General features: G+C 39.3%; 4 protein-coding genes across 4 annotated transcripts in view; 2 read left to right on the plus strand and 2 right to left on the minus strand.

Moving 5' to 3' along the window:
- LOC134750032 (putative metabolite transport protein HI_1104) overlaps positions 1-25,213 on the minus strand; it is a 397,448-nt gene that overhangs the window by 328,089 nt on the left and 44,146 nt on the right. The window contains exons 8-10 of the mRNA XM_063685112.1: positions 24,882-25,021; positions 23,776-23,973; positions 23,197-23,400 (exon numbers count right to left, since the gene is read on the minus strand). Of these exons, the coding sequence (XP_063541182.1) occupies positions 23,225-23,400; positions 23,776-23,973; positions 24,882-25,021 (514 nt within the window). The 3' untranslated portion in view covers positions 23,197-23,224. The remainder of the gene's footprint in view (positions 1-23,196; positions 23,401-23,775; positions 23,974-24,881; positions 25,022-25,213) is intronic.
- LOC134750040 (tumor protein 63) lies at positions 65-11,596 on the minus strand. The gene is made up of 8 exons (XM_063685125.1): positions 11,426-11,596; positions 10,987-11,057; positions 9,826-9,979; positions 7,816-7,914; positions 6,778-6,964; positions 5,124-5,361; positions 4,042-4,258; positions 65-2,445 (listed from the first exon to the last, which is right to left on the minus strand). Exons 1-8 carry the CDS (start codon positions 11,438-11,440, stop codon positions 2,275-2,277), a joined length of 1,152 nt encoding a protein of 383 aa, XP_063541195.1. The 5' UTR covers positions 11,441-11,596; the 3' UTR covers positions 65-2,274.
- On the plus strand, positions 13,333-17,272 carry LOC134750007 (uncharacterized). The gene is made up of 2 exons (XM_063685063.1): positions 13,333-13,445; positions 16,285-17,272. Exons 1-2 carry the CDS (start codon positions 13,435-13,437, stop codon positions 17,207-17,209), a joined length of 936 nt encoding a protein of 311 aa, XP_063541133.1. The 5' UTR covers positions 13,333-13,434; the 3' UTR covers positions 17,210-17,272.
- LOC134750059 (uncharacterized) lies at positions 18,609-20,932 on the plus strand. The gene is made up of 4 exons (XM_063685148.1): positions 18,609-18,857; positions 19,635-19,791; positions 20,174-20,334; positions 20,764-20,932. Exons 1-4 carry the CDS (start codon positions 18,749-18,751, stop codon positions 20,901-20,903), a joined length of 567 nt encoding a protein of 188 aa, XP_063541218.1. The 5' UTR covers positions 18,609-18,748; the 3' UTR covers positions 20,904-20,932.

The raw sequence follows: 25,213 nt of genomic DNA on the forward strand, positions 1-25,213 counted from the left end.
CTCACTCTTACCGCTAGGCCACCAGCGCTCTCTTCGTATTGAGGATTAAATAATAAAATATATTATCATCAAATTTTAATAACCATTCACGGTTGAAATTTTCACTTTAAAGGCGGACACATGGCGTTTGGTACATAATATATTTTCGTTGGTGGTGATTCAGTGTGAGAACAGAGGTAGTAATTAAAAAACTTAAAAACTAACTATCTAATTAACTATAGGAATAGCACCACAATATAAAAATCATGATGATACTTATAGGTAAGTAACAACATAATATTACAATAAGTACCTACTCGTTAAGTAGTATTTAAGAGCAAGTCAGTAAAAGAGAATATAATGGCAGTGTCTATTTGCCTCCCTCGAGCATGAGATTGAGCGAGAGGCCAATAGTTATCCGTTGTTAAATATTCAACCAATCAAAATTAAAGTTATAAAACGAAGGCAAGTTAGAAATAAGTTCCGTAATTGTGTCGTTATCAAGCAAAAGGTACCACATTGTCGCTTGCCATAAGTACGCTCTGACAGGTTTTTCGTATTAAGATAAAGCCTGACCAGGAATATATGATCACGCGCCATGTTGCGGAATTTCACTGGAACTATTTTTTTCATACTATACTGAACTGTCACCCTATCAATGAGAATAACAGCGCCCTCTTGACAATGATCATATATTACTGGTCAGGCTTTACAAGCAATTTTCGTCCTTATGGTAAGCAACAATGTGGTACCTTTTGATTAAAAACGTCACAATTATATATCATAATTTTCAAGTAAGCAGAAAATTTATGTCATTATTTTTTAATGTCAAATTATATTCTAAAATTGCATAAGATAGGAAGCACAATTTAAAAAGTAAAATCTAATAAAATCGAATTACATAGAATAATACTTAGCACTGGAAGTAGCTACAATAGAAATAATCAAAATAATTCTATAATTACCATAATTCTAGACTAAAAAATAAAAAAAATGCTATAAAAAGTAGTATGAAACTACAACACAATCTTAGGTAAGTAACTAGTTAGAAAACAACAAAAACAAATACAACTCATAATTTCATCAGGAACAACAATCAAAGAACTTATTGAATTTGTTTGTAATATATTTAAAAAAAACCAGAGGTCGGAGGGTACGCGATTTTATTATATCTTTGTCCAATGTAATGTTGTTTGTGTATGTATGTGTTGTTGTGTGTTGTCTTTGTATGTTTGTTTGTGTTTGTTCGTCTCACTCTCTCATTAAGCAAAATGTGAGACGCAATACACATTGGACAAAGAAATTGGACAGGGTAGAATACCATCCTTAGATAAAATAGCAGACCCTTTCTAACAGATGGTAATTTGTGATCCCAATCACACAATAATTTCAATTTACAACCATTACAGGTCGATTCACGAAAGCTGGCACGAATGGAATGAATGAGCTAATGAAAATGTGTATTACCACAGAATAAATAATAGTACTAGGTACTGAAGATTCACTAACAAAACGCGTCTATTACGACAGATATGACCGCTAGGTGGCGCAAGCGCGAGCAGGCGTCCGTTCCGTAGCGGTGCGCGGCAACCACTATGGCTAGACACCAAAATTGGTGTGGGCCGCGTGTACTTGTAGCGACGCGACGAAATCGCGGCAGCCACGCCTGCAGGCTCAGCACGGTCGCATTTTTATCGTCACCATGCCTGTCACGTTCTAACAAGTAAAGTGCGAAAGTGACAGGCATAGTGACAGGTGATAAAAATTCAACCATGCTGACACCGCTGGTATCACATAAATCAATAAAACGGTGGCTCTGACTGTATACCGATACAGGTATCACTCATACAATGAGTCTCGTTCATTCCATTCGTGCCGGTTTTCGTGAATCGACCTGTTCCTATGTACTAAATCAATAGCAAGATAACATAGTTGTTAATATCTAAGACACGATCTTTTGCAATTTCTGAAAATGTCCTACACAATTATTAAAAAATTTCTTTAATTAGCATCTAAGGCACTTTATAGACTTATTTGCTCCTTTTTGTAAATGATGCATTATTTATAATTTGCAACATTAAAGGCCAGAGTGAATGTAGAAGCCGCAAGCGGTGTGTCGTCTCTTTTAAGGATCTGTATATTACAACGCGCACGCGCAAGTCTACGCATACGCATCCGGTGTGCTCGGGTCTTGAAAAAGAAATACAACGGTAAAATCTACATGTTTCCAATTGTTTCTGATTTAGTTACACTTGCTTTAGTTGGCTTCTAACGGCCTCAAATTAAACTAATAGGCTACTCAGCCTGTGAGCCCCCCCGGAGCTCCTGGATTTTGTCCCGGAGCGCCCGGATGGAGGTCTGGTATTTGTCGGCTTCGTGCTCTGGAGTCTTGGCTGCCACAGCTTCCATCATGTTTAGCATGACTTCGAGACCGGTGACCATAGTGCGACGTCCGACAATTGGCAACTGTGAGATATAGATGAGGTTAGGTACCAGTATTAATACAATATTATTAAATATTCCAAGGATGTTTCCAACATCTGGACGTTCTGTTTAAGGTTTGATTAACTACACACTAATATAATATATTTTTCAACATCAATATCATAATCTCCCTATAATATATTCAGAAACGATAAGCTAAAGGCCTATATTAACAAACTATCTGTGGGTGTATCATAATTTTAACTTTACGTTATCAATAACTGTTACCTTAATTACATTCAAATTTAGAACATCTCTGAGAAACAAAGTTTGATTTATTCTAATATAAGTTGACGTTTTATTCTAGTTTGTCTCTGAATTAAAAAAAAAACAACGGATGCGCGAAAAACTTTTTGACGCCTCGAAAAACGTGCCAGAGGTTTTAATTTAAACTAATGAACTCAAAAGTAACGCCCAGAAAACTTTAGATGCCGAAGATAATGAATTTTAAAGTAAATATGAGATATAATATTACTTAAAGCCGTTGCCGTTAATATGATAAGCTACAAGCTACAAAAAACATTAGACAACTAAGGGATTCAGATCGAAGGTCGTTAGCGTTAGGGAGCTCCTTAATGCCTTTTATTATGTAGCAGTCACATAAACTACTATTTTCTACGTGGTGATTATCGTGAAGCAATAGGAGCGTAACAGTTTTTTTATTTTTCAGCTATTTTCCACTACTCAACAATGACTCAGGAGGGGAGAGGATCAGGCAACATTAATCGTTCGAACCGCCGCCTCGTTTATTAAATAATATTAATTACCTGTAGAAAGAGACGGCAAATCCAATGTGACTTCATTCGAGGATTTCGAGGTCATATTTCGGGTTTCAACTTTTACGCACGGGACCGTTCCTCACTCTTGTCCTGGTGTTATACGAGTAATAGTCATACTTGTTATGGCCATTTTTGGCCCGGATGCTGCACTTCATGATAAAAGCGAGCCGCTTTGCACAGTGCTAGAAGGGACCAAACTGAGTGATTTGACCCGCAGCAGCGCAAGTTTCACCCCTTAGGAACAGAGATGGCGCCACTTCTTTAAAAAATATTTCAAAAAATTCTACAAGCTAAACCAATGAACCGATTTAAATGTTTAATATCTTAAATGAAAGCTGTATGAGAGTATGAGAGGTATCGGTGTCGGGTTTTTTTTATAATACACGTTATTTATTCAGTAATATATACATGAATTAAACTATTCATATTCCATACATTTATTTTGAGAAATCAAGTAAAAACTATCAATCGAGTAAAAAAAAAACTTAAAATTCCCGTTTTTATCAAAAGTATTCAGTATATATTTTTGAGTATTTGTTTAAAAATAATGTATATAATGAGCTTTCATTTGAGATATTAAACATTTAAATCGGTTCATTGGTTTAGCTTGTAGAATTTTTTGAAATATTTTTTTAAGAAGTGGCGCCATCTCTGTTCCTAAGGGGTGAAACTGCCGCTGCTGCGGGTCAAATCGCTCAGTTTAGTCCCTACTATCACTGTGCAAAGCGGCTTGCTTTTATCATGAAGTGCAGCATTTTGTTCATAACAAGTATGACTATAAGTGGAACATTATACTCACCGGCGGCAGCACCAGTACATCATCATCAGGCTCAATTTTGACCTTCTTCCCCGCCGGCTGTGTCGGGGCCTGCTGTGTCTGCACGCGGCGCTTGTTGTTGTTGTTGTTGCTGTTGTTGCTGTGTGCGGTGCGCGCGGCGCTCTCGTCCTTGTGCTTGTCGCGGCGCGGGCAGGCGCACACGCGCGCGCCTACAGTCTGCCGCCCGTACACCTGGCCCCTGGTGGTGGTGGTGGTGGTGGTGGTGGTGGTGGACAAACACAATCAACATTTTTTTTAAATATTATAGTACATTCTTACACAGATTGACTAAGCCCCACGGTAAGCCCGAGGAGGCTTGCGTTATGGGTACTCAGACAACGATATATATAATGTTTAAATTACATAGATAACACCCACGACTCATGGAACAAATATCTGTGCACATCACACAAATAAATGCCCTTCCCGGGATTCGAACCCGGGACCGTCAGCTTCACAGGCAGGGTCCCTAGCCACTAGGCCAGACCGGTCGTCAAAAAGTAACTTAACAATCTACCTACTGGGGAAGTACCTCCACCTTACAGAAAACCGCAGCCAAATAACACTACTAACACACTAATAACATAGTGTTGTGTTCCTGCCGGTGAGTAAGGTTGCCAGAGCTCAACGAGGGTGCGGAGTGTTAGGGTCGACGCGCATGTAACACCGCTGGAGTTGCAGGCGTACCATAAACTCCGGAGACTGCTTAACATCAGGCGGGCCGTATGATTGTTTGCCACCGACGTACTATTAAAAAAAATCGAGCAACACCAGCTTTTGATACGTCGGAAGGGAGTAGCCCAAAAAATTGGACTGTCCTTGGTGTTGTAAAAGACCTATTGATCGCACTGAATTCTTGCACAAAAACTGGTAAGAATGTGAGTAGAGCTCCTGTGGTCGTCCATCGAAATGCAGCAGTTCAGCCCACACTGTTAACTGACAGTTCGTAAACTTTATTTCAAAAGGCATAAGGTCCACCGGTGGACAGTTAAAAGTGTTGCGGTTTGTACCACAAGTTTTACAAGTAAAACAAATTGTTTAACAAATTATAATAAGAAACTCACGTATGATCCTCAAGTGTGAAAATAATGTCAATGGAGCGTCTATTGATCCCACTGGAGCAGGAATTCTTGCACACGAACTGGTAGGCGTGCGAGTAGGCCTCCTGCGGGCGTCCGTCGAAGCGCAGCAGCACGGAGTACCAGGCGTCGGGCAGGCCGGGCGCTCCGCAGTAGTACACGCCCATAGTGCCCGGCGCGGCGGACGAGTGGAGCACGTTCTGCACTATGGTCGGGTCTATGCCTAAAAAAATCACATATGAAAAAATGTACAATTTTTAATCAAAAGGGTACTTATTGTCGGTTGTCAATAAGGCGCTATTTCCATACAGCTTCAATTTAATCAACCTTAATGACAAGCGACAATGTGGTACCTTTTGGTTGAAAACGTCACAAATACAGATTTCGCACTACTCGCAACTATCGGATGACATTGAAAATGAACATCATAAATAAATAAAAACTACTTAGTACGTTCAGCCCTCTGCTCGACCATTGAAATCGGAAGTGCATTTTTTTAAATTTTATTTTATAGACCCTAGACCTTGATCCTAGACCCTGGCCCCTGGACGCTGTACCCTGGATCCTAGACCCAAGACCCTGGACCCCAAACCCTAGACCTTGGACTCGACTCGACTCAACTCAACTTTCAAAACGGAAAATAGCCGAATCTCACATCATCATCATCATTTTAGCCGTCAGTCGCCCACTGCTGAGCATAGGCCTGTCTTCGTGTACGCCTCTTATCCCGGTCCTGGGCTAGTATCATCCAAAAGTTTCCTGCGATTTTTCGTACGTCATCCATCCGAATCTCACACTTCGGGGTATCTTATCTGATAATCATTCAATGATGGCACCTGCTCAGCCCGCGGTTTTCAACTGATTCCAAAATTTCCTTTTCCAAACGATCATTCTTGTTTTATTCATGTCATATTATCATTAGTCCTAATTCTGAAGCCGTTAACTTTTCAGGATTTTCGTAAGGTTATCCTATAGATAAGTTAGGTTAGGTTTGTTTTGTGGATCTTGAAAAGTTACGCGTTTCTGAACCAAACAAATGATTGATGACTCCCGAAAACGCGGACAAACAATACATTATGACTTAAACCTTAAATAATTTCACGATTTAGACTCACTTGTTTTAATCACTCGCGCGACATGTTTCGGAGAGCCTAGGTCTCCTTTCTCAAGCACTAATAGTGCGAGCAGCGTTCACGACGACCGTGTATTGCGTACTGACACGCAATACACCGTGTATTGCTACTGCTACTGGGTACGCAATACACGGTCCTACTGGGTACGCAATACACGGTCGTCGTGAACGCTGCTCGCGCACTATTAGTGCTTGAGAAAGGAGACCTAGGCTCTCCGAAACATGTCGCGCGAGTGACTAAACAAGTGAGTCTAAACCGTGAAATTATTACGTGTTAGTATGTCACACAATAGTTTAAATTACTAAAGGAGGCAACTAGCAACCTGAAGACTTTGCTAGGCTTCGTGGAGGAGCTGGGATGGTTAGAGTAGCGCTACCTCGTTTCACGCAAAATAGGCACATTGGATGTCGATTTGCGAAAAATGCCCAGCAAAACTAACTATGTCTCACAACAGTTAAATTCGACTTAAAACTTAATGGGAAACAAGAGAGATCCAGTTTACACACCAGCATTGGCGCTCTCATGTGTGTGCTGCAGGCATCTCTCCACTCTCTTCTCGGACTGCGCGTCATCAGAGAACACTGTGGTGGCTCGCACGAACATGGGGCTGCCCGCTCGCTCGAAGTCCCAGCGGAACTGCACTGGGAAGTTGGTCTTAATGTCCACGTAGATGCGGTTCAGCTGGTGCGAGTACTGAAATACAAAAAAAAAATGTTTAATAGGGATGATGACACATGTTGAATTTTATAACTAAATCTAGTAAAATAGCAAATGAGCAATTTATCACAATAATGTGGAATGTGGATATTAAAATAATATATGGATAAAAAAATACAGGACTTGAAAGTTTCAAAATTTTAGTTATTTTTTTTTAATTTTCAAAAAAGTAAAAAGTAATGGTACCATTCGATTCCATACATTTTATCAAAAATAAGATTGTGAAGCAAATATATACATAAACCTTTGACATAAACGCAATATGTATTTCACCGACAAAGTCGCAATTTTCTTGTTTTTTTTCATACTAAGATGGGTTCTCAGTTGGACAGTGACGTCACATTCACTTGTCGTTTTGTTAGGAGCGTTTCGCGAGAGAACTTTGAGGACTTTAAGTATCATTTCTAACTTTTGTATTGCTTTAATGCAATGGGTCGGATATAGACATTTGATCCTAAAAACAAACCTGATCGACTGATACTATTAATGAAAATTTGACATCAAGCCTACGGCCAAAATGTGTACAAGATCTTTTAAGTTTCAGAACACTAATAATAAAGAAACTCACATAATATCGTCTTTGAAATGTCCAAGGTCATTTTCAAGCTAATTTATACACGATTAAGTCCCGTTTTCTTTGAATATCTTGGTCTTCTTTCTTCTTCTTTTGGTCTTCTTGGGTTCCTAATTTTGGGTATAAGTGTACTTATGTATAATCATGTTTCGAAAATATAATTTAATACGACAAAACATGGTTCGAACAGGGCCTCTGACTCGACCTCCGGGCTACTAGTGTTGTGACTTTCTGAGATACCAGAATAACTTACCAAGTACTTCTTGCGGTTTGTGTCAGCAGCATTTATCTCGACGGTGAAGTTGAGGCCACCGGGAAAGGGCGTGCGCGCCGGCGGGCCTCGCGGCGACACCTGGGCACAAGGACTACAAATAAACAAGTAACACAGTTTTAGTAGTGTCATACCTCCACGCGTCTCTGTCCAGAGAGTCCTGTCCGTCTGGACAACCCAGGATCTAGTATTAAGTATGGATTGGGCAGAAGTGGTGGTGGGGAACAGACAGAACGGGATAGTATCTTTCAGTAGGAGTAGCAGAAAAAGCGTTATTATTGTTTGTCCTTGTCACAGTCTCCAATGGCGTTGGCCGGTTGAAATAATTAGCAGAGGGCGCCAGCATAGCTTGCCCTGTCAATCCCTAGAATTGTGTCAAATTTTTGTTTTTTTAATGCCCTGGATGCCAGCCATTTAAGCCAAATCTCATAGAAAAAGGGGCAAGCTATGATGGCGCCATCTCTGCAAACCTTTGACAGTTGCCAACCCCATTTTTTTTTATTCCCCACCGTAAACTTATTATGGTTTATGGTGGGCAACAAATAACCTGACCAAATTACGTAGGTTGTTGTCAGGAATGGTTAAACGTGTTTTTAATAATTTTAATTTTGTCGCATAGCGTATGTTCTGTATCACAGGCGCACGCGTATAGCACATCTATTACAATTCATTTACATGAGTACTTATACTAATAATTTATTATCTAGCATGGGATTGCATGCGCGGCGCGACATTATGAACCTTATCGGATTGCATGAAGGTTGATATTGGTTATATTGTAGGTGCGCGCGTCATTTGACGTCTTTGGCGTTCAAAGGGATAAAAAGTGTGATTTGTTAATTTTGTGAGTTTTAGAAATGAGTATAGAAATCGTCATATCAAGCATAGTCAGTTATAGTTGGTCACACCAAATTGTCAGTAAATTAGAACAAAAAAAACTATACTCATCCTTTTCTTTTGGGTGCGTGTACTTGTGTAAGACAATGATAGTATTATTCTCTCTGTCTATGTTTGAAATGAGACAGTCCTTTGACAAACTGTAATTCAAACAGATGAAACCTATTTTTTTGTTTGAAAGTATAATCGGTGCAACTCTGCTCAAATATGTAAAAACGGTTTTTTTTTATCTTAAGCTAATTTTACGGTTTCACTCACGTATTTTTAGTCACTCGCGCGACATGTTTCGGAGAGCCTAGGTCTCCATTCTCAAGCACTAACAGTGCAGGAGTGAGTAGTATAGCGGTCACGACGCGGGCGGCCGTCACGTACTGCAGCGCGCCGCGTCGCGGTATTGTTTTTACAATATTATTTCCTATTTTTACAAGCTAAAAGCTTATATATTAACTTGCTCTGTTAGTATGTATGTATGTTAGTGTGGGTCAAATCATGGAAGCTTAATTTGACCAACTTCCTGATCTCGGATTGAGCTGAAATTTTCAATACATATGTAAATCGGATGACAATGCAATATTTTGATGACATGGAGCTGATCTGATGATGGAGACAGGAGGTGCCCATGGAAACTCTGATAAAACAACGCAAACTAATTGTGTTTGGGGTTGTTAAAGTTGTCTTGATGAGTATTAGTTCCCTATGAAAAGAAAAGTAAAGTCAGCGATGAAAGCTTGCACCAAAAATGAAATTTTTGCCACAAACTTATTATTCACTTTACAATTCACAAATAGATGAATTGTGTTGCTGTATATCAAGCTGAAATAAGAGTATGCAACCCTAGGTCTTCCTTCGTCTTAGCTTAAGTTAATGTTTATTATAGCCCTTATTTTGGAACAGATTAAGTGACAGTTGCACCATCCGTACTTGACAGACTGATCAATGTCACCCGGCGCGCCGCGGCGGTTTACTATGAAACTTTCTATACAATAAAATTTAGCGAACTCTTTAATGATGACAAACAGTTTGGTGCAACCAACCCTAATACTATGCTAAGGTTGTACTTTGCTGAAATAAAATTTATAGTATATAAAAAAATACCGGCATCATGTCTTCAATGTTTGGCACACTGGGCATGGCGTAGGCAATATCCAAAGTCTCCTCAGAGACATCCGGTGGAGACAGCACCACGAGGTTGCCCTGGCTGTTGAAGGTGCCCAGTGGCCCTAGGTCTTCTAGGTTCATGCTGTCCACGCTGGAGGGCAAAGAATACTTTAGTCAGTATGTGTCACTTGAGAACTTGGGTACCTTCTTCTAGAGATAGATTTGCAGTGGTTCTCAAGTTGTCTTCTGAGTCTAAATTTTAATAACTCAACTCGTTTCTATGAAAATCTTCCATATCTTTTAAGCCTTGATACAAGTCCTTTATTTAGATTTTTTTAAATGCAGTTAAAAGGACTCCGAGTAATGTCTCCATCAACAATTTTACTGATTTTTTCCACATAACAGTAAAGAAAATAGGCATTATTGTATGATTTGTGTATCTCATTCATAACCAGGCATCGTAAACTGCGAGCGAAATCCATTGAAATGACGTACTTTGACTTTGACGCTCGCAGTTTACGATGCCTGCTCATAACCCATACATGAATACAATGCATTTTTTTCATTAAAAATAGGGAAAATTTGGAAAATCAATTGGTTCATTTAAAGTTAATTTAAAAAAAATTATTTTAAATTTACAAAAATTATACTCTTGTGCCTTTTCTACAATTATTGTATTGTTATTGTAGTTTTTAATATAGGCTTATTAAAATGACTTTTTATATAAATTTAGTACTTTAGCGTGTAGTTGCGCTTTCTCGGAAGGTTCTCCATGGATAACCAGCGTTGAGATCCTTAGGTGGTATCTTGACATTAAGCTGAGTGGAGGCCTATTCAGTGACGCTTAATAATAAGTTGGTTCTGTATGTCTCAAGTAATACTTAAGTTGAATTTAAGCATTTTTAAATAATTTTATTCTATAAGTTTCCTTTCCTCTACTTCTTATCGCAATAAAACAAAAGAAATTTTAATGATATGAAAACAAAATGATAAAATCCTATCGCGGGCCGGAGTTGGCCCGCGGGCCGTACTTTGCCCACCACTGGTCTATACGCAGAGTATGTGTAGAAACGCAAGTTAGAAGCGACGAAAGAGCTTATATTATAGATGGTCTTCGCCAGATTAACCTAGAATCGAATTATTTTAAAATAAGTATACCTGTACATCTGGTTTATATCATACTCGAATTCAGCCAAATTCCCGCTTTCTTGTTTCAGCATCGTTCCTGCCTAAAACAGAAAATTGTTGCTGTAGGTATTGTATTGACTGGAAAAACCATGTTTCTTTTTAAACACACACTAAATGAAACAAAGCACAACACTTTTAAGACAGAGATAAACACTGGCATGGGATATTATATGGCAGTATATAAAATAACTTAGGTATTCCAAATAATATGACGAAATCATGTCATTTTTACTGGAATACTGTACTAGCGCTGTTAATGCTCAAACTAGGTTAACAATTATAGTTAAAACTAATTTGAATACAATATTTAAGTAACAACAACAAAATTTTATCAAATATAAACAGTAAACTTTTTTATGAAGTTCAAGAGTAGCGATGTCAAAGCAACGTGTTTGTAAAATTCACTTACCGAGTTTGAGTGCATTCAATGAATTAACTGAATTATACAGCCAATTTTTATGTGTTTTTATTTGGATTAGCATCAAAAACTGCAGGGCAACTCAATTCCAAACACAGCGACAAACGAGAAACCAGAACCAAGCCACAGCACAGCACACAGCTACAAAAAAAACGAAAGATAACGACCGACTATGCGAATTGCGAATGAGAAGACTGAGAAGAGAGAAGAGAGGAGTGGTGGAGTGAGGGGAGGGCTGCGAAAAGCTGAACAAAGAACGAATGGTTTTGTGGAATGTTGTTTGTTAGACGGTTGTTACACGACACGATTCATTCTGGAGAGATTTTTTATGTAATTTTTCACCGTACGAAAATATTATGTTTCTTAATCTTAATTCTGTTTTTTGTACCTAAGTGCATGTTAATATCGCATACTTAAATGCGGCGCGTAGCCGCGAACGCGAGTATGGAGTCTAGTTCGCTAGTCAGCGTAATCGACCCCACACTCGAGTTCGCGGCTTCGCGCCGCGTAGTCTGGAGCGAGCTTTAGAATTAATCAAAATTAAAGACAAGTCTATTCTTTTAACAATAGTTTCTTTTTGTGAACTGAATAAGTTAAAACTTTGATTTCTACAGTCTGGCAAAAAAGGGTAGAAATTAAAAAGTGGCATGTCGTCCCTTTCAAATCAATCGAAAAACGCACCCATAAGTAAGAGCGAGAAAGAGATAACGCTTTCTCGCTCTTACTTATGGATGCGTCGTCTTGGTGCGGTGCGACGGTGTGTTAAGGTCCCTCCACACTCATGCGCGAATCACGGCGCGAAGCCGCAAACGCGAATGTGGAGTCAATTTTGCTGAATAGCGAACTAGACTCCACACTCGCGTTCGCGGCTTCGCGCCGTAATTCGCGCATGAGTGTGGAGGGTCCTTTACGTCCTTAATGCTAGGTCTATGGTGATGCCACTGTTTAATTTCTACTCTTTTTTGCCAGACTACAGTTTTGGAATCAGAAACTTTATTTTCGGTAATCTTATTAAAAATTCTAGGCTCTCTTTTTATTGTAATAAATCGACATGACACTGGCTAATCTAATAAAAGCCATTTAAAAAAAAATGACAAACCCATCCATGTACCGTTGACGTTGATTATGATCAAATTATGATTTGAATTTTGATTGTGATTCCTTTGGCTCCTCTACACTACACGATAGCCCAGCATAGGCCAGTCTAAGGGACGCAGCTATGGGATTGAATGAGATAGCAATATCACTTGCTCCCTCTAACGCATTAATGTGTCCCTTGGACTGGCCTACGCTGGGCCATCGTGTAGAGAAGCCAGAATGGCTGTCGTGTTTCTTCTCTTTGACTGTTGTGTTGTCAGACCTGACTGTTCTAGTGTTCTGTTCAGTGTTCCGTTTGTAAATTCTACCAGAATATCTTTTGTACAGTTCAGTGTGTAAAAATATAGGTAGGTACAGCATATACGTACATTCAGTATTAAAATTGTGCAATAACAACAAATATGTATATACCAACTTAAGAAATTAATAAAGTTTGTTATAAAATCACTGGTGTTTTATTTTCTAGGATAAAAAAATATCAGTTTAGGATCATCATCATCACACACGGATGGTTTTTATCGGTTAAGGAAGTCACTATTATCGATTTTTCGCAGCACTACTTTCTATCATGTCGGTTATTATCGTTTCGAGAACTCACTATTATCGATTTTTCGCAGCACTGCTTTCTATAAACCATAGACAAATATATAGATAGTATATAGCTTTATCTGTGCTATAAACGAGTTTCTTTATGTTGGTAGGAAACTAATATCATGGTCAAACTAAAACGTTTGACAAATACGTACTATGGAGTTCCGTCTCTTAGAACGTAGTGATTATATGCTCTTTGCAGTGTTCATGTTCAACTGTTGAGTGTTGACTGTTGACTGTTTTTGAACCATTGAAATTACATTAAGTGAACCCAATTTTAAGAAATAAGAGTTACATATTTGGACTACACTATGTCTCAAATGTAAGGGTTACTTTTGTATATTATTTATCAAAGCCATTAATTAATTAATAACAGGTTTATTACAATAAAATGTAATTAAAAGTACAAACAGCTGATTCTGTTGCTGACGTGGTGCTGCAGGGAATGGAGCTTTTCATTCCGTCCTCTGTGGTCCCTGTTGGTGGCAAATCCCAACCTTGGTTTGGTCGTTTCTGCAAAGAGGCCTCTCGCCGAAAGCAGGAATGTTACCAGGCCTGGGTAGACGCAGCGGCAGTACGGGATGTAAAGACTAGCGCATTAAAAAAGAAGTTTAACTTTGCCTCCAGGTCCTTCAAAAGAGTTATTGCCAGAGCAAAGTCGCTGCACATTGGTAGAATTGGCGAGAAATTAGAGCGCCTCCCGTCGGGAACTCGTGCGTTCTGGTCTCTTGCCAAAGCTATCCAGGGGAATTTCTGCACGCCATCTTTTCCACCTCTGCACACGGAGAATGATTCATTGGCCCACGACGCAAAAGACAAAGCCGATCTTCTGGGCAAACTCTTTGCGTCCAACTCGACTTTGGATGACGGGGGAAACGCGCCGCCGACCATACCGCGGTGCGAGAGCTATATGCCGGATGTCCGGTTCAAACAAAGCTCGGTGCGCAAAGCACTTCTTTCCCTCGACACTCATAAGTCGAGTGGGCCCGATGGAATCCCTGCGGTTGTGCTGAAGATGTGTGCTCCCGAGTTGGCACCGGTCTTAACGCGTCTTTTTCGGCTCTCTTACTCTTCCGGCGTAGTCCCGACCTCGTGGAAGTCAGCTTTGGTGCACCCGATCCCTAAAAAAGGCGACCGCTCAAATCCATCCAACTACAGGCCAATAGCTATAACCTCCCTTTTCTCGAAGATAATGGAGTCCATTATCAACTGCCAGCTCCTTCGGTACCTAGAGGACCACCAGTTGCTTAGTGACCGACAATACGGTTTCCGTAGAGGCCGCTCGGCTGGTGATCTTCTAGTCTACCTGACACATCGTTGGGCACAGGCAATCGAGACAAAGGGTGAAGCATTGGCTGTTAGTTTGGATATAGCGAAGGCCTTCGATCGCGTCTGGCACAAAGCACTTCTTTCGAAGCTACCATCTTATGGGCTTCCCGAGAGATTATGTGTATGGGTCAGTAGCTTTCTAGCAGACAGAAGCATAAAGGTCGTAGTTGACGGCGAATGCTCAGACTCCATGTCTGTGAATGCTGGTGTCCCCCAAGGCTGTGTGCTATCACCCACGCTATTCCTTCTGCATATCAATGACATGCTGCAAATCAGCGGAATTCATTGTTATGCTGATGATAGTACGGGTGATGCCTCTTACACCGGCCGCACCAATATCTCTCGGGAAAACGTCATCGAGAGCCGGAACAAACTTGTGTCTGAAATTGAGACTTCCCTAAAAGAAATCTCTGAATGGGGTCGACTAAACTTAGTCCGTTTTAACCCTGCCAAAACACAGGTTTGCGCGTTTACCGCAAAAAAGTTAGAATTTGTCGTATCACCTCGTTTTGAGAGCACTCCCCTGACTGCCGCAGCCAGTATCGGAATCCTCGGCGTCGACATTTCGAGTGAAGTCCAGTTCCGCGGCCATTTAGAGGGTAAGGCCAAATTAGCCTCAAAAAAGCTCGGTGTGCTCAACAGATCGAGACAGTATTTCACGCCGGCCCACCGCCTACAGCTGTATAAAGCGCAGGTTCGCCCACACATGGAATACTGTTCTCATCTATGGGCAGGGGCACCCCAATACCAGCTTCTCCCTCTGGACCGCATCCAGCGAAGAGCGACTCGAATTGTCGACTGCCAGCGTACTTCGGAACGGCTTGACTCCTTGGCGCTGCGTAGAGATGTGGCCTCGCTCTGCATTTTCTATCGCGTGTATAACGGGGAGTGCTCCGAGGAATTGTTCGGATTAATCCCTGCAGCTTCTTTTCGCCATCGCCCTACGCGAAAACATTACCATCCTCACCACTTAGATGGTTGGCAGTCCTCAACTGTGCGTTTCTCTAGAAACTTCCTGCCTCGCACAGCTAAACTGTGGAATGAACTGTCGCCTGCGGTATTTCCGGACCGATATGACCTTCAAACCTTCAAGAAAAGAGCATATTCCCATCTTAAAGGCCGGCAACGCACTTACAACCCCTCTGGTGTTGCGGGTGTCCATGGGCGGCGGTAATCGCTTTCCATCAGGTGATCCGTCTGCTCGTTTGCCTCCTATTTCATAAAAAAAAAAAAAAACCTAAAATTTTTATGTACAAACTAAAACTTAACACCTAAAAACAATAAAAATATGGGTGACCTAGCCCAGTATGATTAAAAATGTATGTATGTGGTAAGTCCCCAGCAAGCTCGGTTCTCCATACAAATGTATGAAATGTAGTTACGCTCTCATTTTAAAGCAACTTGCTAGATTGCTCTGAAACTTTGTACTTACAATAAGATAAGGTATATCTATGCCCACATATATTATTAGGCATACCCTTTGTCTGCCTGTAATTACTTAGTTTATGACTTTATGTAGCTTCAGATACCATAGTTAAAAAAATACAACAAATTCAAGTTTTTCATTCAGAAATTGTTTTTGCTTTATTTCTATTGTTTTTAAGCTGGAGCTATATAAATTACCTACAGGCATAGATATACCTCGTGCCATTGTATGTGCAAAGTTTCATTACAATCCAACACATTTTTAAAATGAGACTCCGTTTGTATGGAAAGGCGAAATTCTTATGCTAGTGCTGAAACCCTAGAGAGGGATGGCTATAGATTTTAGGGTTCCGTACATAATTAATTTTATTTATACATAAGTACTTACCTATTAATTTTTTTTACAGATCTTTGCGACAGTTACACCGCGGTCCAACCACTACACTAATCTTTACAATTTTACGGTTCGAAGGAGACCCTGTTTCAATATCATATGATAAAACTATTACCGTTGATAACGTGATACAGGCTTCTGTCAAATTTGAGTACATAAACTGCATGTTTGTGCCATATGTAAAAATTAAAAAAATGGAAGGTGTATACAATTCACCAGTTCCAATTACAATACAATGTGATGAATTTAAAGAACTGTTTTTTTGTTCCGACCACTGGATTGAAGTACAGTTGAACCCACTGCTACATGCTTCAGCAGGAAGAACTCAATTTAAATGCCCCTACTCAAATTTTTCAGACGTAACACATAATGCTACAGCAACTTGTTACACGATTGAAATAAACGTTACTGTGCAAGTCATAATGCCAACAGGTTTTTTGCCCAGCAAGGAACTCTATGAAGATACAGAGTCCACGGACTTTCAACTGCACACAAAAGATGGCACTGTGGCAGTACACAAGGCAGTACTGTTCCTTCACAGCGAAATGTTCAAATTGATGTTGACAAAAGACTGGAAGGAATCAAATGAAGGTCGGATTAGTATGGACGGTATCACTGTCCAGACACTTAGACATCTGAAGGACTACATGTACTTGGGTATTCTGTCAGAAGAGGGCTTGGAGCCGCTGCTGCAGGTTGCTGCACACTACTTCATGGACAAGTTGAGAGCCGATTGCTCGGCTAAGCTAGCAGAATCAGTAAATTCGGAGAACATTAATAGACTTATTGCTCTGGGTTGCGAGTTTAATATACCAGAATTGGTAAGAGGTCTAATATTTAGAATTCCAGATAATATTGTAAATGATATGAATTACTTGAAAATAGATAAGTCAAGTGACAAAATTGTACAGGAAAAGCTGGAAAACTTGTACTTTTGAGCTTTGTACCCATATTTCTTTTATAAAACTAAACGATTGAAGGCTAAAGTAACTCAAGTTAATCATAATTCATAAGGTAAATAACTTTTTTGACTATTTCTAATTGTTACTATAAATAAAGAGCTAATTGTGTTTAATACATGGACAAATTTTATTTTTACTCCAATACTCCTAATGAGACAATTAAGGCTCAGAATATGTGATTTTGTGAATGGTTTTATTTTGAGTAGGTATGTGTGTGATACTATACACGGTGGCAAAAAAATAAGTGCATTCCCGTTGCCAGGGAAGTTTTGGGATTATACTAACTTTTACTATGGGACCAACACCGAAATCACGAAAAAAAGTTTGGCTGTTTCATACATTTTGGCTGGTCCATTTTATATAGAAGAGTAAATTTTTTTCGCGATTTCGTGGTTGGTCTCATAGTAAAAGTTGCTCAGTATAATCCCAAAACCTCCCTGGCAACGGGAATGCACTTATTTTTTAGTCACACTGTATATGTATATACTATATACAAACGAAAAAGTCGTAGTGCTTAATCCACTTTGTTGACCGAAGAAAGGTATCCTTTTCTGCTTGAGCAAAATTTCCGTTGACCCAAAGCAGGCAAAAATATTTTTCACTAGGCCAGATTTATATGGCTAAGTAGCATATGGCCCCACCTGTTCGCTGTTTTCGTTTGTCCAACCATGTGCCGAACATCCTGTATATATTTATGATATAGAAGCCAATCGAGCAGAAGAATCGCCTGATGGTAAGCGATTACCGTCGCCCATGGACACCCGCAAAAGCAGACTGGTTGTAGTTGCCGGTACCCGCAACTTCGTCGGCGTGGAATGACGATGATGATGATTGATAAAACTATCCTATGTCATTTCCCGGAGCCTTAAACTATCTCAGTACCAAATTTCACCTAAATCGGTTTATTTAGCAGTTTAAGCGTGAACAGCATAGGTAACAGACAGATTGTTAAGGGCCCTCCACACTCATGCGCAAACCACGGCGCGAAGCCGCGAACGCGTGTGGAGTCGATTTCGCAAATCTGCCGTTGAAAATCGTTTGTCTCTATACGTTATTGCGACATTTCTGTTTGTTGGGATGAGATAAAATTTAATAACAAAGGTTTGTAAGAAGTTACTATAGTTGGGCAAACCAAATTGTCAGTAAATAAGAACAAAAAAAAAAACTATACTTATCCTTTTCTTTTTGGTGCTAGTACTAGTATAAGACAAAAATAGTATGATTCTCTCTGTATATGTTTGAAATGACACAGTCTTTTGACAAACTATAAGTTTTATGAATAAGGGTTTATCCGCAACTGCTTTTTAAGCAGTAGTTGAAACAGTTCCACTAGCTTTTTTTTGCAACTTTCATGTGAGAAGAGTCAGAATAGTAACTAAGTTTGACATCTCATAACTCATAAGACATAACCAAACCAAACAAAACAAACAGTTATAATATGGTAATATCCTCGCGTGCGTGTTGTGCTGTACTTTATATTTAACATTCATAAAAGCAGTACTATACACAGAACTAATGTCCGATTCTTCTGATGATGAAGACCTTTCGAGGTTCCGAGAGGCTGTCGATACTTCATTCACTAAACTCATCAATGAAACCCGCGGTATCGGTATCCCACAAAAAGGTAGGCTATAAACCACCTATAAACTGTATTCTGAACACATTCAGAATCTTCTTAAATGTTATTTGATTTTTCCTAAATTCTTTTAATAATTTTCACGGGAATTTACTAACACTGTTTTACAGTGATAGTTCTATAAGTTAAGGTCTTTCTGCAATTTTGATATCCCCAGGTCTGTACTCAGTACGAATATTTTCGCATTAACTGCTCTTAATTTAGCTAATAATATCTACCTAATTAATACGCTAATACTGACTGGCCTAGAGGTGAACTTTTCTTTATTTGATATATATAATAAAAATATCTTTTAAAAACCTCACTTTCTTGTCTAGTACTAAAACAGATCTTCAGTCCGTCTAAGATAAATTTACACCAACTTGAACAGAACAAAGTGTAAGAGTGTCATTATAGTTTTCTAATAAAAATAAAAATAAAGTCCCTAATTATAAACATCATATTTTGATAGAGATTTGAGATGAATGATGATGACATTGGCATTGCAAATGAAGAGTTAGCTTGGTCTGACTCCATCTTTTATGATTGTCATGATGTAAATAGGCCTATGCCTATTTCCATAAGACCCATAGTACTCAATGGGAACAAATTGGAATAAGAATAAACCGAAAAACATTATTATTGCCCTGTTCAATTGTTTGGTTTCTTAATGTTATTAGCTCTCGTTTTGGAGGCCAAGACCCTCTTTCGATCGCAGAGCCATATTAGTTCGTTAGTGTTCAATTGTTATTTGAGTAATTGATAGATAACTTATGAAATTTTTAGAAGTAAAAAAACCCATTTCCGAGAGGTATCTGGAAACCGCCAGCCATTACAACGATGTGAAGGTGCCGGAGAAAATGCAGAAACAGATAGGCGTGAAGATCTCCAAGATTATTGATAAGAATGTTGAATTTGTAGACATGGAGGCAAATGGAGTGAAGTAAGTGTTCTTGTTCTGACGATTGGTCTGGCTTAGTGGGTCGGACCCTGCCTGCGAAGCCGATGGTCCTGGTTCGAATCCCGGCAAGGGCATTTGTTTGTGTGATGAATACAAATATTTGTTCCTGAGTCATGGTTGTTTTCGATGTATATAAGTTGGTATAAGTATGTATATTGTCGCCTAGTACTTATAGTATGTGTACAGTGTGTGCATATCGCGTGCTATATGCTCAGCTGTGGCAGGTCCATCTGTGTAAGGTGTCCCCCAATATTTATTTATTACTAGCTTTTGCCCGCGACTTGTGGAATCAATAACAGTAGCTAAAGTAAGTACAGCGCCTGAATAAAGTGTAATAGCAATCAATGTGTGACTATGTTTTCAGAAAGCGTAAGATCAAAGGTGGCGTAAAACTGTTCTCCGACTCAGTAGACTACCTCTCACCGGAGGCTGTGGTGGACACATATACTGAGACACACAATGCACAGTCTAGGAAAATGATGAAACAGAAGCGGCAGCTTGAAGATGAACAAATGAATGAGAATGGTATTGTTATTTGCATTTGAACTGATACTGTCGTTGTTTTTAGGGTTTCATACCCAAAGGGTAAAAACGGGACCCTATTATTAGTAAAACGGGACCCTATTATTAGTAATAGGGTCCCGTTGTCTTAGGACTCCGCTGTCTGTCTGTCTGTCAGGCTGTATTTCATGAACCGTGATAGTTCATGAACCGTTCTGTTGCCGCTATAACAGAAATACTAAAAAGTACGAAACCCTCGGTGGGCGACACCGACTCGCACTTTGCCGGTTTTTTTTATGGCTTTTACATTTGAAAGCTGGCTATTCTGACGTCATGTCGATTTGTGAGAACAAAAAAGAAATTTACGTAATCGCGAGACTTTTAGATCGAAAAATATAAATGCCATTTCTGGTCCTAAGGTCAGGCCATTTATTACTGACGTTTTTTTTTTAGACAAAATAGCAGCCGTAGCAGTAACAGGCGAGTATGTTTTATCCAAAGAAGAAACAAAATCCTGGAAATCTAGGCGAAAAGAAAAACTTTTCAAATACAAGTCCCAAAAAAACAGCAAAGTTTTAACTGCTGTTGAATAGTTTCCAAAATAAAACAAAAAAGTAAATTTACTTTTTTATTTCTATTTACAACAATACTTAGTAATTATAGTTAACAAAATAAATATGTACAAAAGTCAGTATCACAATAGTAACTGCTTCTTTTTTTACATTACATTATAAAATTAATGTTCTAAGTAGTTTTTCCTTCTTTTGTAAAATAAATTACGATTATATTACTTTCATGTTTAGGGCTAATTATATTTAGTTACAAATTACAATCTTTCAAGTCTAAATAATTTAAGGTAAAGTTTGTCAAGGGACTATCTCATTTCAAACATAGAGAGAATAATACTATCTTTGTCTTACACTAGTACTAGCACCCAAAAGAAAAGGATGAATATAGTTTTTTTGTTCTTATTTACTGACAATTTGGTTTGACCAACTATATATTCAAAAGAGAATGGCATCAATGTTGCCAGTTAAAAGAAAAATTGTAAACTGTAGCTTTATAATCTAGGGCCCTATAGGGAGTTACACTATGATTACTTCCAGTTAAATAAAGTCAGACAAATGGTTTTATTTTATTTATCATTTAAATTTTCTAAGTTAAAAAAACAAAAAGGAGATGGCGGGACGACTTGGACGCATTTTATCCGGATTGGCAGGACACTACAAACGACAGGGTTGAGTGGAGGAAACGAGGGGAGGCCTTTCCCCAGCAGTGGGACACTAAAGTAGGCTATTAAAAAAAAAAAAAAAAAAAAACAAGTATAAAATTCCTCAATATACTCAATGCTGGCAATGTAGACTGACAAATATTTTAAAGAAGAAATTCCACACCACAACCAAATGGTATTAAAACCACAAGTCTGTCTCAAAGTAATCATGATGCTTGACAAATGATATACGAAAAACAACTTTAGTATCATAAACCTAAGACAATCTTCAACAACTACATCTATGGCGTATGGTTTTAGGCAAGAGCTGGTAACACTAACAACTTCACATGTCACATAATCAAGTCTAGACATAAATCTGAGGAAACGTTGTTCCTTTGTATAGTAGTGTATAGTATATAGCCTGGGCTTGGCAAACCAATTTTGCGAGTAGAAAAGGAAAAATAAACGTCTGGACTGTCAAATTCTTATAAAAAAATATTTCGATCAATCAATCGATTATTGATAACAAGCGTTATAGTTTGTCAAGGGACTGTCTCATTTCGGTTCGGGCGTAGACGGAGAGAGTCATACTGTCTTTGTCTTGCACTGGTGCTGGCGCCCAGAAGAAGGGGATGAGTGTAGTTTTTTGTTCTTATTTACTGATAAGATTTGCCTGACCAACTATATACACTTACACGTCATAATTTTCTGTTTAGCATCCCAAAAGATTACAATTATAAAATATTATGTCGTTATTCATTTAGGAATATAATTACAATAGACTATCTTATTCAATTATTAGGCATCATTAGATTATTTCATGCCTTTTTGTTACTGACAAATTGGTTTTCCAGACTATATTTAAAACGGTGGCAAGTCTACTGGATTCCTTTATGTGGTAGAATAAGATAAATGTCACATTTTTTGAGATTCTAGTCATCTCTTATCATTCTCTTATGCTATCGTTGCCACTACATGACACATTCGTTATATTACGAGATTCAAAATGCATTCTCTGTGTTTTCCACTTAACTATAACCGGTCAAACAACTTCGTCAGTAGAAAAAGGCGTGAAATTCAAATTTTCTATGGGACAATCCCTTCGCGCGTACATTTTTTTAATTTGCCCCTTTTCTACTGACGGAAATAGCTTGACAGACTATAAACTATTAAACAAATTGGATCATCAGCCTCTCAAAAACATCTCTTCTCAAACTGATATCAACCTTATAGTAACACATCAGACAAAATTATATCTTAAGTACATGCTCATAAGGCAATCGGCAAAAACATGAAAAATCGGGTAGTTTGTCTTTTGTCTAATGGAGACATGTAGGGATTTGGCGAATATTCGTGATTGCGTCTCTTTCATTTTCCTTGGGTAGCGAGAGATGCCATCACGAAAATTCGCCTAATCCCGATATGTGTGGTCGCACACAATCAGCTAGAAAGAGAAGTCGTGGAATATAAGGGAACCAATACAATCTATGACTCTTTCCGCACAGACTATACTTCTGAACTGATTAACTTGCCCAATTAACTACAACAAAATCGAACCTTAAGTACGTACACACAAGGTTCTTTCTCGTATCCACTTGAGGCATAGATAACCATCGAGAATTACTAGAGTCGCAGACAAACTCCAACTCCATTCTCCACTCAGTCCACTCCACGTAACCAACGAGAATTACCACAGATAAATTACAATTTGCTAGAATCGTGCGCATCGCGTCCTTTTCGCGCGGGCAATTCGTCGTGGCTGTACGCTCTGTTGTCTAAGCCTATGGGTTTGGCTGTCGGGCTGAGCTGTGCGGGCTCCCGGGCCGTCGCCACTGGGCCGTCCATGAAGAACATAGTCAGGAAGAAGAGGATGCAACCTGTTAAAAAAATTTGAATAAATGAATGGTTAGATATTTATTTCGATCTTAACTGATGCCAAAAACGAGCTTGAGATCAAAACTAAACTTATCATCACCGACTTTGTGACAACATGTGGAAGTTGTATCATAATAAATGTCATATTTTTATAGAAATTTGAGGAAAATCGATACCACTAACGCTTCACTCCTTACATCAGGCCACATACAGTCTGGCAAAAAAGAGTAGAAATTAAAAAGTGGCAACACTGTAGTGTCGTCCTGTTTTCTTAGATTGATTTGAAAGGGACGTCACTATAGTGTTGCCACTTTTTAATTTCTACTCTTTTTTGCCAGACTGTAGCTAAGGGTACTTTAGAGATACATTAGACTTACTAATCCCATAGAAGCCGGCGTAGAAGATCATAATAGCCTCTCTGTAGCCAATAGCCTTGGCCACGGGGTCCACCAGGATGGGAAGGTTCCCTCCCACGTTGTTCATGACGAACAGGAACACGCCAACGGTAGTGGAACGAACGGAGAGCGGCACGATCTCTACGAGGATTGCGAAGACGATGCCGAACCACATCTCAGCTGGAAACGAACGTAGGTATTTGTTAGAGATTTGACTGTACAATATTTAACTAGGTATGTGTGTATCGTGATTCATTTGCGAAATCGCTATAGAAACAAGTCAGTTCATCTTATACGCTGCGTCTTACGTAGGCGAACACTCGCGAAGTCGCGAACGCGAAACGGCTCGGCGGGCCCACGGCGTTCGCGTTCGCAACGAGATCGCCCACGTAGGGCACTTCTATTAGTTAGTATCCAGCCTAGATAATCCAGGATATCCGTGTGATTGTTTCTGTTAAGAATTGCATTTTTCAGGGTGCATGTACAAGTTGTAAATCATTTTGTGATTAAATATTTTTAAGTTATATTAAAACCAATGTCAAAATTTACTGAGTCTATCGCTTACTTTGCGTTCGTACGCAAAGTAGGTACGCATCCATCATAGAAGAGCTCAACCTAATAGGCCATCCACATATTCGGCCAACGTAGGCCAATCTAAGGGACGCATTTATGCGTTAGAGGGAGCAAGTGATATTGCTATCTCATTCCACCGCATAGCTGCGTTCCTTAGATTGGCCTACGTTGGCCGAATATGTGGACTTTGCATTACACATTATCAAAGGCTCTCTGTGACGTGTCTGCACCGTATTCTTCAGTATTTTGGTCACATTGCTCGCAGAAGCTCTGACAATCTAGAGCGCCTTATGGTCACCGGGAATGTGAAAAGGAAGGAAAAAGGTCTCGTGGCCGGAGCCCTAAACGTTGTATAGGCCTGAAGATGTCTGTCAGCACGGCTCTCCACGAGGCAGACAGAAGGTGATGGAGAGAAGCCACTTCGAAACTCGGAGCCACGATCCTCAGTAATGAGGGAACGACGGAGGAGGAGGAGGATAGCTAGAAAAATACAAATAGCGGAACTACAAACTTACCAAAGAAGTAGGAGAGGGCGAGGGTGATCATGGCCCATAGGGGCCCAAAGACGACAGAGCCGAAGGCAGGTAAAGTGGCTATCAGCTGGGATAAAGCCAGTACGAGCACACGGGAGCGGACGCCCAGCTTGGCCACGAATCTGGAATAAGTTTGATAATATTCATCAGACAAATATTTTATAAAAAAAAACTAAGAGTATGCCCCTAGTATTGGCTGCGCTAATCTTTTAATATTAGGTATGTACTTCTTAAATAGTTTTTCTCGTTCTGATGGTACCTCATGAAATAAAACTATGAAAACGGATTATATCGCCTATATTGAATTTATAATA

This window comes from Cydia strobilella, chromosome 19 (assembly GCF_947568885.1).
Source record: "Cydia strobilella chromosome 19, ilCydStro3.1, whole genome shotgun sequence".
Taxonomy (NCBI): domain Eukaryota; kingdom Metazoa; phylum Arthropoda; class Insecta; order Lepidoptera; family Tortricidae; genus Cydia; species Cydia strobilella.